This window comes from Sceloporus undulatus, chromosome 1 (assembly GCF_019175285.1).
Source record: "Sceloporus undulatus isolate JIND9_A2432 ecotype Alabama chromosome 1, SceUnd_v1.1, whole genome shotgun sequence".
Lineage (NCBI taxonomy): Eukaryota > Metazoa > Chordata > Lepidosauria > Squamata > Phrynosomatidae > Sceloporus > Sceloporus undulatus.
Window position 1 is genome coordinate 267,060,677 of NC_056522.1, and position 23,533 is coordinate 267,084,209.

Sequence of the window (23,533 nt, forward strand, 5' to 3'; positions counted from 1 at the left end):
GAGAACCTCGATTGGAAAAGCTTCCAAAATCATGGTAATTATGGAATGTTCAGCCCTGCTTATCCATGTCCATAGCCACGTTTGGAGGAGTGGGATATAATTAAATAATAATAATAATAATAATAATAATAATAATAATAATATCTTTATACACATAGAGTTTCTGCAACAGCTGAAATTTTAAAAAAAACCTTGAGCAGATGGAAGCTCCTTGTGTACACGGGTTTTAGATTGCTGTCATCTCTGGATCACCTCACAGTATGTTCTCAGTTTGATGTACAAAAAGAGAAAAAAGAAAGCATTCCCAGTGTTATGGATGAATTTGAATGAATTCGTGCAGCTTTTCTTTCTTTCATTAATTCTCACTTAGTAGCCTGTTGGAAATTATAGAAGTGACTTTTCTGGTGTGGTGCTTCTGATTTCTTAAAGTGAACTCCCTAAAGAATGGTACATTGATTTAGATGCATGTTTTGGCATAAAGAGAAGAGAGGATCATTCTACTCTTAATCCTTCAAGTGTCTGAATTTTCACTTCCACTGCAGACAAGTGCAATATTATTCCTCAGCTATTTGAAGCAATCTTTCTTCCTATATCTCATACCCCAAGGTTATATATACCATTTATTTCCTACTATAATGCAAACTATTGTTTTGATTTCTTTATGCAGAAAGAAAAAGTCTTCCCTGAATGTGCTAGCTGTATCTCTGAACAAAATATATTTCTGTGATGTCTCATCACATTTTAGCATTCATATGCATTATTCAAGTGTTAGTTGTGTTTCCTTTCCCAAAGGAAACAGGGTTCAGCTCTTTGGTCCTAACAGTATCTCTGGGAAAGTAGAGCAAAGTGTAATTGAGAGTAATAATGTTTCTGACATATATCTCATCATTAGCTATAAACTGGAGTCTCAAACAAAGAGATGAGAGAAATGTTGCTTGAAAATATGACTTCCTTCATAAGTTCATGTCATATAGAAACAGTGTTTGACTTTCTAGACAGTTAGGGAGAATTTGGAATATGGAAAGGATTAGTTGCAGGATTTATATGCCACTAGAGTTGATGCTAAAGTGGTTACAAAATATATTTTGCTGTATTATTTTTACTCTTTTGAGACTCCTTATTTTTGATACTTTGCATGTTTGTGATCCCATTCGTCTTCAGAGTATATTTGCTTACCCCTTCTTGAGCCAAATTTCATGCTTTATTCCTTTAATGGTGGTGGGTAGATGGTTGAGTTTCTGTGTGTATTTACTCCATGATGCTGCAGTTCCACACCGGGTATATAGTAGGTCTCACTTTTTTCAGACCATTGAAAAGTCATGTCTCCTGTTTTAAAAACTTTGCAACAGCAACAATACTTCAAAGAGGACTAAAGTAAAAGCCATACATGCAAGAATGCTTATTCTAACCCATTCTTTGTGGCTCAAACTTGTTTTGAGGCCTTGAGGTGACACGAAGAACCATTAGATCAAAACTGAGTATATACACAATGATATAATGTATTTATTTTTCTTTTGCCAAAGTCTGGTAGACGACATTTGCATGACACACACAATATATTGCAAAGGCAAGTGGGTGGAGAATTGCAGGATCATTTTGAAGTTATGGAAGGTTGTGTAGCATCAAAGAGGCAGAATTTTATCACCATCCACTAGGATCCAAATTTCAGCCAGATTCCACATTTCCTAATTTTTATTACATGATCTCTCAGCAGTAAATGCTTCTATATTAATTTCATCAGATTCAGGTTTTTTATTCCACATTCCAGAACACTGCTGGAACTGGATGGTGGTAGGAAGTAATCTTTGTCAGTTCATCTTTTTATTGCAGTCCTCTTCACAACCTGGACATTCTGGAGGTTCTCCCATTGCTCTAAATACATTTTGGGTGGGGTTGGACATAGGTCGGTCCAGGAGAAAATTGATTATGATGATTGTTTTCCCTCACTCATGCAGCAGAAAAGCTCTACTGTTTCAAATGTTTTTTCCTGAGAAAACCGACTCTTCCATCCATGGAAAGCTTTTATCAGGCAAGCTGAGGACTGTATCCTGGATGTTCATCTAAGATGGAAGTTTTAAGTAGTTGGTTACAGGAAAATAATACAAAATCTCTTTATCTAAAATTGTTCCCTATATGCAGGAGGTCTAGAGTAATGTGGAAGAAAATGATTATAGGGTAAACAAATACGTGAAATCTAAAAATAAGACACAAAAACAGAATTTGGTAGAGAAACAAACAGGAAAAAATATCTTATTTGAGCACCAGCTCCTCAAAAGTATTTTTTTTCCTTTTGTGATTTCTGATAATCTCATTTAAATGGTTTCAGTTCTGCTGGAAGTCACTCATGAAAAGCTGCTGGAAGATACTTATATTTTGGCAGAGGTGTTAAGCATGAGATTTAGCAGTGCAGGGAAGAGTACCTATGTTTCTGTTTCCCACTGGGGTTCCTTTGTATCTGTCATTTAGAAAATATAGTGAGAGGCATCCTAGACAGCATGTTATTGTCAGACAGGGACACCAGAAGTGTTCATAGCCATGCTAAGTTGACTGCATTATCTCTACATAAAGACCCTCCGAGAAAGCGTGTGGATTCTCCAATGCTGAACAGACATGGGAAGCGAAGACCAGAGAGGAAATCAATGGAGGTCCTGAGCGTGACTGATGGAGGTTCCCCAGTTCCAGCTCGCAGAGCAATTGAAATGGCACAGCATGGACAGAGGTAGGTGGTCCCCAAATCTAAAACACAGGAGGATCTCTGTGTCATTTGTCTGGAGTTTCAGAAGCCATAGTAGTTGCCACAGATGTTTATATTAAGGACAAGACAGCTATTTTCTCTGAGAATTAGTCCATGAAAAATTTGGTAGGAAGCAAAATGAATCACAGGGAGCCCCTTGGGTTGTTACTGTTCTTCTTTTCTCACGCTTTTCAAAGCAGTGCTAAGGGGAAATTATGAATAGAGGTGTGTATATATGCTAAATGAGTCCTCGGTGGGCCAGGTGAACACCACAACTAAACTGGAAATGTAAACATTGCTCCTGCTGTCAGCCTACAATATGAACATACTTCTCTGAAGATGCCAAAATGTATTGTTTCAGTTCTCTCTTGGACTGAGGAAACATACCAGCCATTATGGTACAGAGAAAAGCAGAGTGCAAAAAGTAGTGTTTCTAGAAAGTATAAACTTCAGTGTGAACATGGCAGTCTTTTGCTTGTGATCTGAATAGGTCTGAAAGCCTTAATACTGCAGAGATTAAGGGGAATATGGGAAATATATAGAAGAACTCTCTCTGTACATTTTTTCACCATCTAGTTTGATTTGTTTTTGCAGCATGGATACATTTTTCAGCTGGTATGATTCATGCTGCTCTTCCAGCCATCAGCTAGAAAGCACAAGAGGCTGCTGGAATTATCTGAAATAATGTCACAGTTTCTGTCATCAAATGTAGTAAGTTGGGGTCAGGAGTTAGATTGTTCTTTGCACACTAGAAGGGTCTGTAGTGTCAGTAGAGCAATTTCCCACCCCCCTCCACTTGTCATGTTTGATTCTTGAAGGCACATGACTGGGTATCATATATTTTAATTCTGAGATGGACCAGAACAAAAAGTCATGAACTATAAACAGATATATTGAAATACCATGGGGTAAAGAGTGATGGATTACATTTATCAAATATGATAGACCTTAAGATGCAAAAGTAAGCTGAGCCTGAACTACTGCTGGCCTATAACCAGTGACTACTTCAACTTCATCTGAAGTCTAGAAACCATCCCTGGTGCTGAGGATTTTGCTTACCTTCAAAGTACTTGCAGTACAAGACTTTAGAAAGTCATCTTCAGTTAGTCTCTTTCATAAGTTACCATGCTGTGTTGTGTCCCTGTTGTTTGAATCAGGTGTTTATTGTTTCCCAAACTTTGGTCCTCTAGGTTTTGGGGATTTCATCTCCTGGAGGCCCCAGTTAGCCTAGTCAACAATCAGGAATTCTGGGAGCTGAAGTCCAAATCATCTGGAGGACCAAAGTTTGGGAAACACTGGCCTAGACAGAGCAAGATAGAAATCACTATCTATGAAAGTAACCTAGAATTAGGGAGAATATCACTTCTTGGTTCTAAGAACTTGCCTAAAGTTATTAAGATAGCTTGTGTAGTTTCTGTTACCTTTTGCTTTCAGACTGCAGTTATGTGGATTCTCAAGAAAGTGTCAATATTATAAAACTGCATCTGTCACCAGCCTGAATATGTTTGATAGCTTATTTATTTATTTATGTTTAAGCAGTATTAATAGTAAACAATACTAGAGAGCCAGTGTGGTGTAGTGGTTTGAGTATTGGACTGTGACCCTGGAGACCAGGATTCGAATCCCTACTCAGCCATGGAAACCCACTGGGTGACCTTGGGCAAGTCACACACTCTCGACCTCACAGGAAGGCAAAGGTAAACCCCTCTGAAGAAACCTTGCCAAGAAAACCCTGTGATAGCTTCACCTTCTGGTTGCCATAGGTCAGGAACATCTTGAAGATACACAGCAACAACAACAACAACAATTTAAACAAAGCAATAATATGAACTGTTAAACTGACATATACTCAGGGAGATTCTTATGATGTAATGCTCTCCAAACACTTTATAAAAGGGCATGCCATAACAACAACAAAAACTCTAAATTTTAGGAATTCAACCTGTATTCCAAATGTTAATATGGGGAGTATCGCTACTAAGTGTGTGTGCTACCCACCGGTTACTACAAGTAGGTAAATATGGGATTGTGTGCTGAGAAAGAGAACATATGTAGAATAATTGAATAATTTATAGTTTAATGAGTGTGAAGTTTATAAAGGAAATGTTGTATTGTAGGACTGGGCTTTTCAAAGTTACATTCTCTTCATCTTCAGATGAAAAAAGTACACAGAATGGCACTGTAACTGTTCAAAACATGGGCCATTCATTTACACCACAAGTGTCTGGATATAGTGCTTATCTGACTGGGACACAGTAACAAAATACAAGCACTTGCAGCTGAAAGGCAAATTTTTTCATAAGGCTTGTATCGTACAACTTCGCACTGAGCAGACTATGGAAAACAAACAAAAAAAATGTTTGGAGATCATCTCCAGCTACTGAAGGTGCTGCCTTGAAGAATATAATTCTTTGATGATTTTTACACTACAGGAAGAAATGGTTTAATAGTAATTTTCTTTTTCTGAGGAATCTGAGAGTGACAATTCAGTGGTGAAAGGCTAGAAATCTCTAACATATCTCAAAAACAGAATTCTCAGCATCCTTAAACAAATTATCATTATTGGGATTCCTTGGGTGAAGTCATGACAGTTAAGCAGGCAGAAATCCAATATTGGTTGGCAGTATAGATGCATGATCAGTTCCATGCTATGTTTACTTATTTGTTTATCTGAAGAGGTTGGCTGATCAAAATGAAGCATTTGAGGAGAACAACCACCTGCCCTATCTCAGCTAGATGTACTTACATAATTAGTAAAGATTCTTTACCAGTCCTCAGACGTGCTTTCATACCCAGTAGTTATTCTTATTATTATTTGCAGAATATTGGTAAGGAATGGCACTTTCATGGCATGTTTCATGTTATTATGTACAAACGTGCTTGCTAGAGAACCAGTGGATGCTGTAGCTTTGACATCAGTTTTATAATATGTAGGGATATGCAGCCATAGCTTGGAAAAGAGAAAACAGAACTAAACAGAACAATTATTAATAGACTCTGGAAAGAAATCTAGCCTTTATTTAATACAGTGAAAATGCTGCCCCCACCCAAGTGCTAGGAACTACATAACTGTCTCCAATTGCTTTCTGTCTGTCTGTGCTTAAGATATTTTGATATTGTGCATGGCCTTCCTAGCTGTCTGAGACACAAGGGTGCAAGTATCTATTCTGCTAGTCTGTTTTAATCTTGCTAGTTACCACCTCAAATCTACTTAGGGAAAAGTGTTCCTTTGTTTCTTTGGTACTGTATCTTCCTATGTTTCTGGCTGTTCATATTTTCCCCTGTCTCTTCCCTTCTTGCTACCAAGGAAATAACCTGTGAAAGAGATGAATGTAGTGAATACCTAAAACCAACTAGGTTTCAACATTTCTCTACTGAAAATCTTGCTTCTTCCATTACTGCTTTGGTTGCTTTAAACTTTATTTCCTTTTGTTCTTTCTCTTGGGGGAGAGTGATTTAGAACATTAAGCTGTTTTTGTTTGGCATATGTAAACTCATTTCCTCCAAGATAAATCAATGCCATAGCAGCTGCCATATTCATGGTGCATTTTCCTATAACATTCCCCCACAAAAATAGATAGGATGGGCTTCAATCTTTGGTTTATAAACTGTCTGTTAGAACAAACAAAATGAGTTTCAGTAAAAATTATGGACTCAAAGGGAAAACAGTTAGTTCCACTAAGAAGGTGGATTCCTTTTTCTGGTGAATCCTTTATATTAATTAGTTGGAATAGCTGCTAACTGATATTAGGATTTGGTATTCAAAAAGATAGATGTGTTAGGTAGTTTTAGCATAAAAATAAGTAAAAAAAATCTAGTAGCACCTTTGCGACAAAGTGGAAAAAAGTAATTTCTAGCATAAGTTTCCTGGACTGTGGGCCATTTCACCAGATGCAGGATGTGATGAAAATGACCATAGTCCATGAAAGCTTCTGCTAGAATTTTCTTCTTCCCAATTAATCTCAAAGGTGCTACTGGATTCCTTTAATTCTTTTTAGGATCTAGTCTCTTATCATGTCAACTGCTGCAGACCTCAGACCACAGTCTAGTGAAGGTTTTGAATATTGCCTCTTCTGGCTTTTGCTTACAAACTAAACCAGGTAATAGATGGGGAGGGGCGGACTTGAAGGCACAAGCTGTGTGCACATGAAGCTATTTTGCATTACTAATTTGACTCTTCATTCTTCCATCTGTGTTTGATACTGGTGGCTTCTGAATTCTAACAAATATTACACATCTCTGTGACAAATATAAGTCTGTTTGGGGTTAGCATTTTGTTATGTGGTGACATCATTTCAGCTTCAGGACACCAACTAGTGAAGGAACAAGGCTTCATCTTTCACAGTATTTCTTCAAGAGGGATGGAGTAACTTGGGTGGGTCTCAGGCAAATCTCATATGAATGTCCACATCAGTAACTCTGTTTTCTCACTTTGTTCCTGCCATAGTAAAACAATGTTCAGTAAAAGCCTGGATATCTGTGACGCCAATCCCAAATTCAACAAAGAAGAAAGGTATAAACCACCAACAATCTGTTCCTCTCCTTTACCTCACTGCTATTCCTTAAAGATGCAGTACTTACCTTCTTCATTGGGGGCAAATTTGCTTGCACTGGAAAGAAAGAAAGAAAGACAGAAAGAAAGAAAGAGGCCCAGCACAGGATAGGCAACCAAAACTTTCATGAACAGCATTACTTTATGTATTCTGGCAAGTTAGTTTTCAGGTGCTTTATGTATAGCTTCTGCCTCTGTTACTGTAGCAGGAAAGGATTCTTACATCTTTAATAACTGCATTGATGAGGAAATGGTAATTTTCCTCAACTTTCATAATAAATTAAAGATGTCAAAATTTATTTTTTGTATTGACAGATCAGGTTACTGTATGGGTAACAAATTCCTCCCTTGTGACTAAGTGACTTCTATCCTAGTCTGTGACCCCACTATCTTGCTTAGTTAGTAGATTGTGGGGGGTGGGGGTGGGGAGGCTCTGTGAAAATGGAACAAAAGGTTGTAAATCAATACTCCTTCATCCCACGGTGCCCCTCAGTGGTACAAAGTCCCCATGACCCTTTTTGCCTCTGTGTGGCAAGTGAAGCCAAAGTTGACTATGAGGAGCCATTTAACCAGTGGCAAAGATGGCCTGATCCACATGTGTGCTACATATACCAGCTACCTAATCCAATGCAGGCTAATGATTAGTTCTGGATTGCAGTGATCAAACTGCCTGTTAGCTGACAATAGCCAGGGACGTAGCTAGGATTTTAGGAAGGGGGGGGGGTCCAGACTAAGTGCCACCATTATAATGGGCCTTGGGTGTGGCGGCGCAGCAGCACACACCATTCATTTTTCTAATGGAAGGGGGGGTCCGGACCTCAAGAAACCCCCCCCCCTTGGCTGTGTCCCTGCAATAGCTAATTGTCCCTTTTCCTCCTCAGCCTTGGACTGCTTTTAAGGCATTCCATGCTCTGCTGTTTCATATAAGGATGAGACTGTTAACTGGAACACAGTCTTACTCATGATGTAGCTGATGGAATTTCAGAAAGTACTTGACAAACTCCACCTGTCAATATACTTTTTTCTCACTGATTTTTTTCTCAACTACTTGAAGATACCGTTGCTATCTTTGAGTTGTTTTAATTTTAAAGCATTTAAGAAATCTCTTTTTCAATCCAACGTAACAGTGACAATATTGCAGAATATCATCTGCTTTAATATTTACAAAAACAATCCACAAATCCACCTAGTCTAGGACTCTGATATGCTACTGACAAAATTATTCTCAAGTAAAGCCTACATTTTCCACAGTCATCTGAAGAACTCTTCATAGTTGTATCAGGCTATTAAAGCCTTTTTTTTTCTTTTTGGACACCTTTGATGGGTGCTGTCTGAATCCAACTGAGGTTGTAGCCAAGTTTTCAAATCATTCTAATAGTTGTAGGCTGCAGCCCATTCTTACCTAGGAACCTTTTGCATCTACATTTCTAGAATCTGTAACGTAAGAAGCAATGATGCTCAGTCCAGTATAACAATATCATCTCTGAATTCACTTAATATGTGGAGTCTCACTGCCCAAAGACTCCAGGGTAAACAACTTTGAAAGGCCCATAGCTCACGTATTAGCCTCCAGCATCCTCTCTAAGCTGCAATAGGTTTTTAAAAAATCAAAACCACCATGATTTATTATCCACTGCTGGTTTTGTTTGTTTTTGGCTGTGCCTCATTTCTGACCAAAAAAAAACAGACCATACTTCAGATAGAGGGGAAAGGAGCTTAGCCATTGCATGGTCCATGTGACATATTAATAATAATCTAGTAATAATACATTAGCATATTGCAATCGTTTCACATACATTGTCTTACTGTTCAAGCCCTGGTGGCGCAGTGGGTAAATGCCTGTACTGCAGCCATTCACTCGAAACCACAAGGTTTGCGATTTCAAGACCAGCAAAAGGGCCCAAGCTCGTCTCAGGCTTGCATCCTTCTGAGGTCACTAAAATGAGTACCCAGACTGTTGGGGGCAAATTAGCTTACTTGCTAATTAGCTTACTTGCTGTTCACCGCTATGATCTTTGGAATAGCAGTATATAAATAAAACAAATTATTATTATTAATAATAATATTGACAATAATTGAGCTGTTCTAAGTTTTCAAACCTGTTTTTTGAGGCTGAGAAAGTCTATTACATAAACTTTGTAAAAGACCTACAGGCTTCCTAGAATCATAGAATCCTAGAGTTGGAAGAGACTTAAAGTCCAACACCTTGCCATGCAGGAATACACAATCAAAGCACCCCCGGCAGATGGCCATCCAGCCTCTGTTTAAAAACCTCCAAAGAAGGGGACTTCACCACACTCTGAAGCCAAATATTCCACTGTCGAACATCTCTTACTGTCAGCAAGTTCTTCCTAATGTTAAGGTGGAATCTGTTTTCCTGTATCTGAATCCTTTGCTCTGGGTCCTATTATCTAGAGCTTCAGAAAACAAATTTGTTCTATCTTCAATATGACGTCCCTTCAGATATTTAAATTGGGCTATCATATCACCTCTTAACCTTCTCTACCACAGGCTAGACATACCCAGCTCCCTAAGTCACTCCTCATAAGGCATGGTTTCCAGACCTTTCACCATTTTGTTTGCCCTCCTCTGGATATGCTCCAGCTTGTCAACATCCTTTTTGAATTATGGTGCTCAGAAATGGACAAAATATTCTAGGTGAGGTCTGACCAAAGCAGAATAGAGTGGTACTATTACTTCCCTTCATCCAAATACTGTTTTAAAGGAGCAGCTAAAGTAAGTTCTTCCTGTCAGCAGATGGATGGTCTGATTCTGGCACAGCTTATGAGGCACTCAGCTTTATGAGGGCCTGGAGGAAAAGAGGGCAGCTGCCAGGAACTCTTGAGAAGTTCACAAGCTAAGGGGAAATAATGAGCTGCAGCCTTGTGCAGTGCTCATCTGGGAGTCCCCAAGCGCTGTTTCAGGAGCCAGGGTCTTGAGACAAATCTCAGCCTGGAGTGATGGCATGGAGATGGCGTTCTAAAAACCAAATCTTGCCAAAAAGATCAGGATGAGAGCCCACCCTTGGCCACATCTTCTTGCCTTTCAGTGTACTGACCTTTGGTGCAATTGGCCCTGGGAAAAGCCTTTTTCACAACTTTGCTTTCAACTTTTTTTCCTCCTTGCAGTACGCAACTAACCATTTTCTCCAACCAAGTGGCTGTTAACACACACACCTCCCCACATACACACACACCATACAGATTATTTGTACTTTTGGCTGCATCAGTCCCTCCTTGGGTTTAAAATAGGGTTGGGGATAGAGATGTAATGCTAACCTACTTAATAAGGACATGGATATAATGTATGCGAAGCCAGGGATTGTTTATACAGAGCAGAATACTCCTAGTCCCACAGAATCACAAAAAGATGCACAAAGCTGTGTGGAGGGAGGAAGACAAAGGGAAAATATGTAGTCCTCCTTTCTTCACAAGGAACGTGAAGAAAAATCCCCCCCCCCCACTTAATTTTGGTGGATGTAGTCTAAAGAAAGCATAGTAAAGGAAGAAATAGGAATATATAGTTGAGGAAACCAGCAGGAGTACTAAGGGAGTGCAACAAAGAAAACCCCATCAAAATATTCCCCTGCTGGGTTAACAAATCACACTTTTGAAATGGTGCCTGGTCGATGTTTTTAACATTTAACTTTGTGTTTATTTTAAGAGGAATACTGCATCTTTAAGGATTCTGCCCCTCTAGATGCACACAGTTGTCTTGGTAGCTGAGGCCACTGTTCCTTTCTTCAGACCTTTCCTTCTTTCTTTCCATTCCTCTTGTCTTTCTCTAGCCTTTCCTGTGCTCTCTCTCTCTCTCTTATTTGTCTGATCTTTCTTTCTTTCATTCACTTTCTTCTTATTTTTCTCTTGACTTTCTTTTTCTCTCTCTCTCATCCATTGCCCTGTCCCTTCAGTTCTGCTTCTGGGTTGCTACAGCTCTATAGTTCACATGCTTCAGTACTGTAGGAAATGCACATGTCTGCGCTGCTGGGTTTATTGTGTCCTGGGATTATTTCTCATTTCAATAAAACTCATTGCCCTTCTTTCTTTCCCATTGTTCATTTGATGCCCATTGTCATTGTTAAAAGATTTAGTGCCTTCCCCTTTCTGGGAAAATGATTAAGAAACAAAGATGAATAGCATTTATGTGTCTGCATTGATATATATTTTATATATCTATATAATTCTGTTTACTTTTTCTGCTTTTGTGTACTCATTATATGCAGGCATGTAGACGTTGATATACACACACATCCAAGGGAACAGATAACTTGCTTGGCAATGCTGGCCAAGATCTTGCATCAAAGGCATAGCTACAATATCATATCTATGATTTATCTCCTGATCCAACCACTGAAACCCACTTTAAAAGCAACCCCTTGTCCTGAGCAATAGAGTTCTGCCATGCTGGTGAGTGGGGTACTGCAGGATGGAGTGACCAGCCTTTTTCTGCCAGTGAGTGGTAATATAATGAAAAATTGCAACAGGACCCTCCAGGAGTCCATTCTACTGCTCTTTGCACTGGTTACATGCTGGCATGAGAGGACTGAACACGTCATCCTCCAACATCTCTCTTACCATACCCACAGAAATCTGTCACTTGAAACAGCTAACTGGCTTTTAAGGTGTGTCTCAGGAGTTTTTACAGTCAATAGTACCATAGTCATAAATATGAACAGAAAACAGTTAAACGGTCATGAGCCTAACTTACAACATTTTAATTTATTAACGGGATACCAGCCATCATACACACACACACACACACACACACACACACACACACACACACACAGAGTTACACTTGAGAACAAAATGTAGCCCTTTACATATGAAAATTTCATTTTTTTTATTCGAAAAGAAATTAAGAATTGAATAATTAACTCATACATCAGTAATACTGTAAATCAGAATGTCACACAGTGGGGAGGAGGGAGATACAAGTAATCTGTGAGACAGAATAATGGTCAGGACATGAAGAGGAAATGTATCTGTCATGACCTTCCAGGACTACCTCAGATCTCAAAGGATGTGTATTGGTCTGACACTGACACCTTTTTGGTAGAAGAATGTAATAGATTCTGATACGTAGCAGAGTGGTTAAGCCAAAAATTATGGACTTTAGGTTGAAAGTATGAAACCTAGCACATTTATAGACTGATGGGCATACACCAGTGCTTTGATGATATCAATCTTTTTTTATGTAGGTACCTGTAAGCATTGCCTCTGAAGGGCGGAAGACTAACAAATGCATGTTTCTGTCTTTTAATTCTTTAGCCACCAGAAAAATTCTTCCCATATATTATGAATAATGCTGACAGTGATTTTTAGCAAAGTCTGCATCTAAGGCCTGAAGCTATATCTGGTTTGGTGAGCAGTCACAGTTTATACTGGGATGGGGATTATGTGGCTTTTCATATGTTGTTCTCTCAGCATTCCTCACCATTGGCCTTCCTGGCTATGGCTTTTGGGATTCCAACAACATCTGGAGACCTGCATGATTCCCACAGCCATGATTACCACAAATCTTACTTACGAGCAACCCTGCCATTCCACAAGGTGATCATTGTGGAGGGGGTTCAGAGTTTTTTTGGGTGCTCAACCACAGTTCCAGTACAGTATTCTGTATGAATTACTACAGCATTATGTCCAGTCCCCTGAAATGTTTGGGCACAAGACACTGAGTGTGATATGGCTTTGTTCTTAGCAAAGGTTTAGCTAGTTCCAGAAATTAAAGCTGCGTTTTTGGCTTTGGCAGAAACTTCAATATAGATCCCTGCCCAAAACATCATGGAAAATGAAGGGTGTGTAGTACTTTCATAAGAGAGAACCAATGATGCTTAGTCAATGAAGCAAAGCAGCATGTTTTTAAGAACATACCATGCCAGGAAAATACTCCTACAACTTAGATGGCTTTGAGACAACACACAATGTACACATTCTATCTGGGAGTATTCATACAGGGAGAAGTAGTTCAAAGAGATTCAGAGTTACCAAGTCCTGATAGTGGAGTTTGTGAGAGAAATATAAATCTAATGGATAGATCTTAGCAAAGCTCAAAAAAGGTGCAATAAACTGATATGCTGAAATTTCCAAAGGCATGCAGTGTCTATATCAATATGATCCTTAATTCCATGGTTCTTTGCCACCATGAAGTAAACTGTTTTCCAGCATAGTTGAAATAACTGTTATAAAATTATATGCTTTACCAAGTGAACTTAGGCAGTAAACTAATGCTTAAGTTTCCCATTTTATCCATAAAATAATATATATCTATGGTCAACTACCTAGTTTAGTTGAAAAAACACACACACACACATATACATGCACGTGCACACATACATGGGCACACACATATATATGCGCATTTATACTTTCAGTATATGTTCCATACAACATCAATTTGAACAAACAACCAAAAACATTCCGAATGTATTTTTGAATCATCAGTGTGTATTGCTATCATTAGACCAGTGAGGGAGAAAAACAATATTTTTCAGAGATGATATATTAGACCGTTTAACAAAATTTTCTAGTGAATAGTTAGATTTTTGTTTTATCATCTAATGTGATTGGAACCTTACAATTGCAACTGAGGATGTTATCTCATTGCCAACAATATTTGTAAGTTAAAAATTTTAAAATTAGAACTGAAATTAAAACCTGTATGAGAGAGCCAGAAACAGACATAAGTGTAAGGGAAGGTCCATATCAGGAAATGTTTAAACATCATCATGGGAAATTTGATGCGTTTATCCTAAAGTGCACAAATTTGGTGAAAACTCTGGGCTTAACTGTTCCGCTATTATGGACGTGATAGGGTTAGGCTAGTGAAGTCCCATAGCATAGACAGGGATGGGACCTGAATGCTCCTAAAACCAACAGGGAAATAATGGAAGTAAACTACTGCAGTCAACAATATTATGTTTTGATTTATATTATTTAACTGGGTAAGTCTTAGGATTTCTTTACAGCTCCCATGTTGCATGGTCTCATGCTGAGCAAAGGCAAAATATATTTTACAAATACTTAATTTTACATTCTGGTGGCTCTGAGGAAAGGACATCTTTTGGCATCTGTGGTTATTTTGAGGCCTTCAACAGTCAGTTAAAAAGAAGGGAGGGGAGCAAGGTAGGTACAGTGTCTAACTGAAAGGAAAGTAGTATTTAATAATGTATTTTTTTAAGGAGCTTTTAAAAGTAATGGCTTCAGCAATTGGGATGAGAGGGGTAGAAGTGCAGAATGAGAAGAATGAAATGATACCCATCCTAGTTTAGTCCTCTACCTATGTGTCGATTTCTGTTTTTCTGTGACTAGTGGCTTGAATAATAGTAAAATAAAAGATAGAAATAGAAATATAACTAGAGGTTGTGTTTAGGAGACACAAGCAGTAATTTTTTGTGTTTCACACTGCATTTGTTTTCTGTTGTATATTTATTTTACAGGTTTTCAAGCAAACAAAGTTATCTTTACAATCCCTTATTCTTCCTCATTAAAGGAATATTACATTAATATTAATACATTAATATTAGGGTTATAAAAATTACTTGATTGAAGGTCTCAACTAGATCAGTCCTTTCAAAAAACTTAAATAAGCTGGGTTGCAGCTGGGGGCACAAGCCCTGGTTAGTAATTGGATGAAAGACTGCCAATGAATAGCAGATGCTGGAGGCTAAATTTAAGAGGAAGGAATTGGCAAAACCACCTTTAAGCATTCCTTGCCTTAAAAAAACCTATGAAGTTCATGGGGTCACCATAGGTCAACAAGCAACTTAAAGGAACACACACACACACACACATTCCTTGATACATTTCAGCAAAGTGCTCACAGGGGAAAGTGCCTGTGTGCTGCATCCTCTGTACATTTTGTTGTTCTGAATTCCCAGTGCATTTAAAAGTACATATACAGATCTGCATAACAGAAAATAAGTTTCTCAGAGATCATGGGAGGCAAATACATACCCATTTTAGTAACCATAGCACAACTCCCTGTACTTAATAATAAGGATTTACCATTTTAAAGAAGCCAGTTTATACTGTTTATTGCTCCATTAGCTGGTTTAAGTCAGGGTGGACAAGCAAGCTGTGTTTTCTTCTTTGTCTCTATACCTACTGTGTCAGTGTCCATATTTCCAGATGCAAACCTCTTTAATGATTCTGAGCAGTATGGAAATATTTATCTAGTAAATCCTCCCTTCCTATAAGTGTTCCTTACTGGTGCTTCCATCAGCAGCAGATGCCTGTGGCAATAATTGTGACTGTGTGGTTCTCCAAACAATATTTCACTCTGCTTTTCATACTCTTCTCTCCACCTGTTTCCACGTCCCTTTCTTTCTCTCTCCTTCTCTTTTTATTCCCCTGTGCCAAGGATGACGAGCGCTGACGCATTGGGGTAAGCTCCAGTTTTGGATTATTCCTCTTGTGGGACCTTTTCTTCTTGGGGAGGGAGAGATTTTCCTTTTAATTGCCATAGTTTAAATACAGTATACCATATTGTGACATGAGATTTTGTAACGGGAAAACATTGCAGGCTGAAGCATTTCAGTGCATTCTGTGTGAGAGCACACATGTGTGTGCACTTGCATATACAATATCCTAAATATTTCTCTGTGTTTTGAAGAGGCCAGATTGGCTCTGGGAACTGAGTGAACAGCCAGTTCTAGATCGGGTTGCATTCCCCCTGGAAGAGCATCCCTATCATTGGAGGTCCGAGTGGACATGTGGCTCAGAGTGCTTTGTGCTATCTTCAACTAGTGTACTAAGTACATCCTTTCCAAGACAGAGATAACCTACTGCAGTAGTTCGTTCGCTGGTAACCTCCCAATTAGACTACTATAATATACCATGTGCAGGGCTGTCTTTAAAGAAAACTGGAAGCTGCAGCTAGTGCAAAACACAACAGCCAAAACCAAAGAGACAGCTTATAATGCAAATTTTTAAAAAATTGCATTAGCTAATTTTCACTTCGAATCTGAATACATTTTAATTCCAGTTTACTTCCAATCTGAATACAAAGTGCTTATAGTGGAATATAAAACCCTAAACAGCTTGGGACCAAGATATTTGAGGTAACACTCAAGTGCCTGGTGGCACAGTGGTTAAATGCCAGCACTGCAGCCACAACATTGTGAGTTTGATTCCAGAGGGCTCCAAGGTTGACTCAGCCTTCCATCATTTCTTAGGTCAGTAAAATGAGTACCCAACTTGTTGGAGTCAATTGGCGTACAGATTTTAAACCTCTTAGAGAGTGCTGAGTTCACTGTTAAGTGGTATAGAAATGTAAATGCTATTGCTGTTGCTATATATGTGCCTGAAAACTGAAGTTGGTGTGTGTGTGAGAGAGGGGGGATTCCTCTGTGTTCCACCAATGAGGAGCATACACTATGTGGGGATCTGGGAGAGGGTCTTCTCAGCCATGGTACCCCAACTGTGTGGAATGCCCTCCCTGTAGAGGTCCAACTAGTACCAACATTGATTTCATTCAGATACCAGAAAAAACAGGGCTGTTCATCAAATCCTTTGGGCCTCATTGATTTCTCTCAAATGCTAACTCACATAGTTTAAAACTTTAAAAATTATTTTAATTTCTTAATTACATTTTTTTTGTTTATTTAAATTATTATAATTGTTTTAAGCTCTCTTAGTATGTTTTGAATGATTTTACTTGTAAGCTATCCTGAGCTTGATATAGGTCGAAGTAGACTATAAGATAGATACATAGATGATAAGTAGGCAGATAGACAGATAAGTATAGAAGGTAAACACATATTTAATTTGCAGGTCTGATTGGTATGGCACAGTTGTGGGAGGCTGAATGTAAAGTAAGTTGAATGCAGGAAATACACATTCTCTTTGACATCCTATATGACCCTTCTTTTGCTTCATTAAATTTAAATGGAACCTCAGAGGGGAACTTGCAGAAAGCAGAGTCATTTGTCTCTTGTGGGCACCCTGTTATCTTGACTGCTCACTGACACTCCTGCAACAGAAGAGAGAAAATCACTCCATCTGTTTATAATAGCAGCAGTAGTTCCTTGTTTGCCTCCCATTATTTGGATTTGGTTTGGGTAGGTTTGTGATGCTGCAACCATCGTTTCAGGATGGGGGAATAAGCCTGTGTTGTGTGCCTAAGCAAAAGCCCTTATTGGTGCAAATTGGCTCTAGAAACAGAAGAAAACCTGTTGCAGATCAGGACACATAGTGTACTAGCCAGATCCAGTGCTCTGATAGCACTATGAGATAAACAAAGGGGAAGAACTTTTCTTCCCCTACTTCCAACTTTGTCATAGGTATTTATCACACTGGGGTTAATTTCAGCATTAAAGAGAAATTAAAGCACATTTAAAGCATCCCACAAATAAGGCAAAAAATGGTGAGTAATTGCACAAATGATTATCACATGCAAATGTGCAAATAAATATCGGAAATGCATTGTCACTGAAATCCCGAAAGTAAAAAGATATGCATTAATGCTTCTTTGTGGCCACTTTAATGACGGGTTTTGTGTGATGTCATGTGAAATTGTTTCGCGTAATTACACAGTTTTTCTGGGATATTCATGGGATAAACGCCTGATCCCATTTGTGTAATAAATCCCATAGTGATAATGCAGCACTAATAATAATAATAATAAAAGTTTATTTATATTTCCCGTCTCTCCCTACGGATCAAGGCGGGCTTACAACAATAAAAATGGAACACCAATTTCCATATATAAAATACATCTTAAAATCAAGACAGCACATTAAAATCCATATATCAACATATTCACTTACTCAGAGTGGGATGTCCCTTCAGTTTTATAAAAGATCAGGGGGATAAGCCTGCCGGAAAAGGTCCATTTTAATCACTTTCTTAAAAGCTTCTAGAGTAGTAATCAGTCAGATCTCTACCAATAAAGCATTCCACAGTTTAGGGGCCATAACAGTAAATGCTTTGTGGGAAGTTGACAATTATCTGGTATTTGGATAATCCAAAATATTCTTCCCAGATATTCTGAGAGTGCGGGGCGGATTATGTAGGGAGAGGCGTTCCCTCAAGTAAAATGCGCCCAAGCCACATAAGGCTTTAAAGGTTATGACCAATACTTTGTACTGTGCCCGGAAGCTGATTGGCAACCAATGAAGGGATTTTAATACAGATGTTATATGGTCAGATCTAGGTGTTCCAGTGACCAATCTAGCAGCTGCATTTTGAACCAGTTGAAGCTTCCAAACTTGGTACAAAGGTAACCCCATGTAGAGCGCATTGCAGAAATCAAGACGAGAGATTACCAGTGCAAGTACCACTGCTTCAAGGTCCTTTCGGTCCAGGTAGGGACGCAATTGGGGTATCATCCAAAGCTGATGCCAGGCACTTTTGACCATCGCATCTACCTGAGATGATAACTGTAGAGATGGATCGAAAAGTACCCCCAAACTGCGTACTTCATCCTTTAGGGGAAGTGTGATCCCGTCCAGGACAGGTTGACAAATCTCTGTCCCTGGACTTGGGGAACCTATCACTAGTACCTCCGTTTTCCCTGGATTCAACTTGAGTTTGTTTATCCTCATCCAGCCCATTACCAACCGAAGGCAGGCATCCAGGGGAGAGATGCCATCCTTAGTCACTGCATCAGTCGGACACATAGAGAAGTGTATTTGGGTGTCATCAGCATACCGATAACACTGCACTTCATGTCTCCAGATGATCTCTCCCAGCGGTTTCATGTAAATATTAAACAGTGTGGGGGACAGAATGGCGCCCTGAGGGATACCAGATGTCAGCTCTCTTTTTGCAGAGCAGCTGCCTCCCAGCTCCACCATCTGGAATCTACCCGAGAGGTAGGATCAGAACCATTGAAGCACAGTGTCCCGGATACCTAACTCCCTCAGGCGTTCCAGAAGGATACCATGGTCGATGGTATCGAAAGCCACTGAGATGTCCATATGTTTCTGGCCATTTCTGACTCTGCTTCTAATGCCTAATCACTCCTCAAAGAAGAAAATAATGCAAGATATGACAAAAGTCAACAACTGACTTAAATCTATGCTGGTTTTAAATCAGTGATAATAAATCTACATCCATGCAAGTGTTGAATTTTAACTTACATCATCCCTGACCACGGCCATACTGGCTGCTAGGAGATACAGCTGAACAATATCTAGAGCTGTGATGGCAAACCACACGTGCCACAGGTGCACAAGACCCCATTTCACCTGGCACAGGTCAGGGAAAAGGAGGAACACATGCACACACATGTGCCCATTGCTCCTCCTCCCTGCCATTTCTCAGCCTTCAGTTGTCTCTCAAAGACAGCTGGAAGCCGGAAAATAGTGCTGGAGAGAAGGGGCTACAGGCATACACCTCTGTCTCCTCCTCCCTGCCTCCTCCCAGCCTTCAGTTGTTTCAGAGAGGCAGCTCTAAGTAGGAAAAGGACAGGGGGGAGGAGGAGCAACACCAGTTGTTCCTTCCCAGGGACTTTACCTGGCCCCCGGCTTCCTCCGGAAGGCAGGGAAAGGTCCGAAGTAGGAGAAACAACACATGCCTGTTCCTCCTCCTCCCCAGGGGCCCTTTCCAGATTCCAGGTGCCTCCAGAAGGACAGCCGGGGGCAGGGAAAGGTCTGGGCAGAGGAGAAGGAGGAGGAACAGCACGCATCCACCCACCTTGACCTTCCCCAGTTTCTAACTGAGACAGCTGGAGGCCATGGAAAGAGTGGTGCGGGGGAGTTTTACCTTCCTGGAAGCCCCACCCCTGAGAGCAGAAGTCCTGCTCTGGAGGTTGGAAGCCCTGTCCCAGAGGGCCAGAACCCCACTCTCAGCACTGGGTATTACCCAGTGCCAGGGGAAATTTTATTTTGGGCACATGGCCCCGAAAAGGTTTGTCATCATTGATCTAGAGGGTAACCAATTCTCCAACTCCGCTTTAAATCCTGAAGATCTGTTGCAGGAATATAAGAAATTATTGATCTAGAGGGTAACCAATTCTCCAACCCCACTTTAAATCCTGAAGCTCTGTTGCGGGAATATAAGAAATTAGGGTCTTGGGCTAGATATACAATGTATCTCATAGATTTCTAATCCATTCTGTCCTCCCCCCCCCCATTTTTTTTCCTTTTGCTACTGTTAGGGAACAAAAAGGTTGAATATTTTTATTTCCCCTGAACTAGGAAAGTGCGTCTAGATCCTCTGTGAGTTCATAGAATGAGCAAGCACACAACTTGTGCACACAATTTATGCTGAGCTTCTAGGGAATCTTGAAAGACACCTGAAGCCCTATTAAAAGTGTGTATCATATACCCCATGCAATTGGATGGCTCTTCCTTGAACAATAGAAAACCCAAAGCCTGCTCTTACCTTCTTAATATTGCTGTGTTACAGCGGTAAGCATACACTCTGTGTGTGCGTGCATGTGTGCGAAATTTCCAGGTGAAATTTCTGTCACTTTTTGTAGCACATCTTTTTTTCCTTTCACAAGGTGATACTTTTATGGTTTGCAAAAATACTTTTTCTATTATATTCTTTCTCTTTTGTATTCTTTTCCAATTCTTTTTCTATTTTATTTCTGTTTATCATTAAGCTCTTTAAGATACATGAGTTCTGCCAGCTGAGGAGTCACTACATTTTGCTTCTAGAAAAATGTCTGTTTATGTTTTCCTTATGTTTTCTAATGTTTGCCCAGCTTAATCTAACTCTTCCACTAAACCCACCTACAAAACATCTGTTTGCCTTCTCCCGTTTGCCTATAAACAGTCAAGCATCCTCCTCCCTTCTAAGAACTGTCAGGACTGGCTCTCACCCTCGTGCCACCCCCAGGATGGCTTCCCCAAAGGGGCAACTTCACCTTGATGTCACCCCCTTTGGCAGCAACCCTGCCACCAATGGACCCATGCCTGCAGGAGACCAAGTTATCTAGCCTGGTCTATCAGTTAGGGAAGCCTGGTGGAAGCCTCAAGCCTCAGTTCTGGTCCAGAAAAGACACCCTCTCAAGCAATAGCAAAATCAGTAGATATACATTTCTCTTTCATACCCAGATTGAGTTTGCTAGCCATGTTTTTTATTGTTGTTGTTGCTATGTATTTTTTTCCCTTTTGGTATTTAATAGGTACTGTACCCATATTTCTGACATGTGCTGCTTTCTTTTAGAGTATCAGAAGATGAGAGGGACAGATAGATCCCAACTGTCCTATTTTTTATGATCAAAGGCAACCCTCATTTGGTTCTTGGTCTTTCAGCAGGGAAATGCTTTGGTACTGGGGGGGGGGGGGGATGACAACAGCAACCACGGTGCTTCACTATTTTTTAACAAATACTGAGAATATATTAAAAGTAATCTTAGGTGGTCTGCTTATGACCAGTTAGAACTTGTGAAGAGTTGTTATGAGTCACATCAGAATAAATTGGGTTGTTCAGCTGAAAAAGGAAGCTGCCCACACAGAAATAATGTGAGATGCAGGTATGTGGCGGACTGCTGAATCTGATTCTTTATCATTTAGTGCTAAAGCTTCATGAGATGGCAAGCTGTGAGGAAAGTTCCAGTTTTTGAACTGGAAGAATCAGTTGAACTTTGAAGAATCAGTTTTTGAAAATTAATTTTTGTTATGAAGCTTTACATAGTAGATGAGAAATATGAAAACATTTTTCAGATATTCTGGTCTAATTTCTAACAAACACCTCTTTAGAGTCCACTTGGTTCTGTAATTTCTCTGCAATATAATAAACATAGTAATAAATTTTTATACCTTATTACATTAGGGAGAATGGAGAATAGATGTACCTATAATCTGACAAATGGTTTTGTTCAAATCTCAGCCCTGCAGAGATACAAAGCATGATTAATTTTCAAAATTTGCATGACTCGACTCATTAGAAAAAAAGCTAATCTTGTAATGGGACCTAAATGCCTCCAGAGATTCTGGTAATGCTACATTTAAATGGCTATTTCCTTTTTAAGAATAGCAGATACACAGATAAAATACCCCTTTCCCTCTGTAGATTGCCACATGCTTTTCTTTTTTTTTCCTTTTTTTTTCCTTTTTTTGTCCAGTTAGTGTTTCTACTCAGGGTCTGTATGCTGATGTGTTACTCCTGTGGAGTTTCCAAAAGAACAGGAATTCATATCACTATCCAATGCACAATCTCTTGCTTTCAATCTGAATTCTCAGTGCTCTTTCATCTCAGCACTGCTTTGGGCAAGTTTTCATGAAGAGAGTCTGATCCCAAGTTTCTTTAAGTTGGTTTTATGTTCTGGCTGATAGCTGAAGACCAGCACAGAATAACTTCTTTCATACATCTTAATAACATTACTTGGTGTTGGGTTTTTTTTCCCTTTAACTTGTTAAATTAAGAGAGCAAGATGTCTGTTATTTTTTCCCCCTCAGAGTTGTCATATATTTTCAGGCATTAAACTACACCGTTTTCCTTGGTCAGTTTGGAGGTTATTTTTCTTAAATAAGCTTTGACATATTATGATGTGATGGTTACTCTTTATTTGTAACTGCAAGCTCTAAGAATAACTTGGTTAATTCCAACTTTGCTCATTAAAGGCATGCAGCAATTTTGAGGGGCTGGGAAACTAGTATCCCCTGAAATCCCAGTCACTTTCGGACAGTTTACCCCACTATGCTGTGTGTGTGTGTGTGTGTGTGTGTGTGTGTGTCTGAAGAAACTTGCCATGAAAACCCCATGAGAAGTTCACATTAGAGTCGCTGTAAGTCAGAAATGACTTGAAGGTACACAGCAACAATATGACGCTTCATCATCACAAGCCCAATGTAGGCTTCATGGTGATATTTAAACAAAGAGGTCAGTTTAATTGACTGGCTAAGAGCTTAATATAACTTTAATTTTTAAGGCTATTTTGATTCTTGTAAATGATTAGAATGGGGAAATGAAAAAATTAAAGATGGACTTTTCTATTAACAAAGTGCTAGCTTTCATATTTAATCTCATACTTCTTCCAATATTATATTGAATGCACCTCCCTGAAATTCATTTGAATGAAAGTGTGGTTTATAGAATTTTAAAATCAAGAATCAAGAAGATTTTGAAAATTTGGAAATATGTATAATTATTTAAGGTTTTTTCCTTTAAAAGGGAGGTAACTAAGCCAAGCACTGTGTAATCAGTTACTAAATATAGTTGAGTAAATGCAGATGGGCAGTGTTCATTATAGTTCTGCATTGGAAAGTTGATGTAAATGCAGAGTACTGTCAGCTTTCTATAAAAAGTTTATTAATTGTATAGAATACCAGCATGATCCCTTATACTTGTGTA

General features: G+C 39.3%; 1 protein-coding gene across 14 annotated transcripts in view; it reads left to right on the plus strand.

Annotated features, from left to right (window-relative positions):
• BRSK2 (BR serine/threonine kinase 2) overlaps positions 1 to 23,533 on the plus strand; it is a 520,033-nt gene that overhangs the window by 449,951 nt on the left and 46,549 nt on the right. For 7 of the 14 annotated variants that reach the window (XM_042478053.1, XM_042478062.1, XM_042478000.1 and 4 more), the window contains exons 12-14: positions 2,569 to 2,719; positions 7,182 to 7,247; positions 15,648 to 15,671. In XM_042478053.1, coding sequence (XP_042333987.1) covers positions 2,569 to 2,719; positions 7,182 to 7,247; positions 15,648 to 15,671 — 241 coding nt within the window. The remainder of the gene's footprint in view (positions 1 to 2,568; positions 2,720 to 7,181; positions 7,248 to 15,647; positions 15,672 to 23,533) is intronic. The other 7 variants (XM_042478044.1, XM_042478117.1, XM_042478098.1 and 4 more) reach the window with 3 other exon arrangements.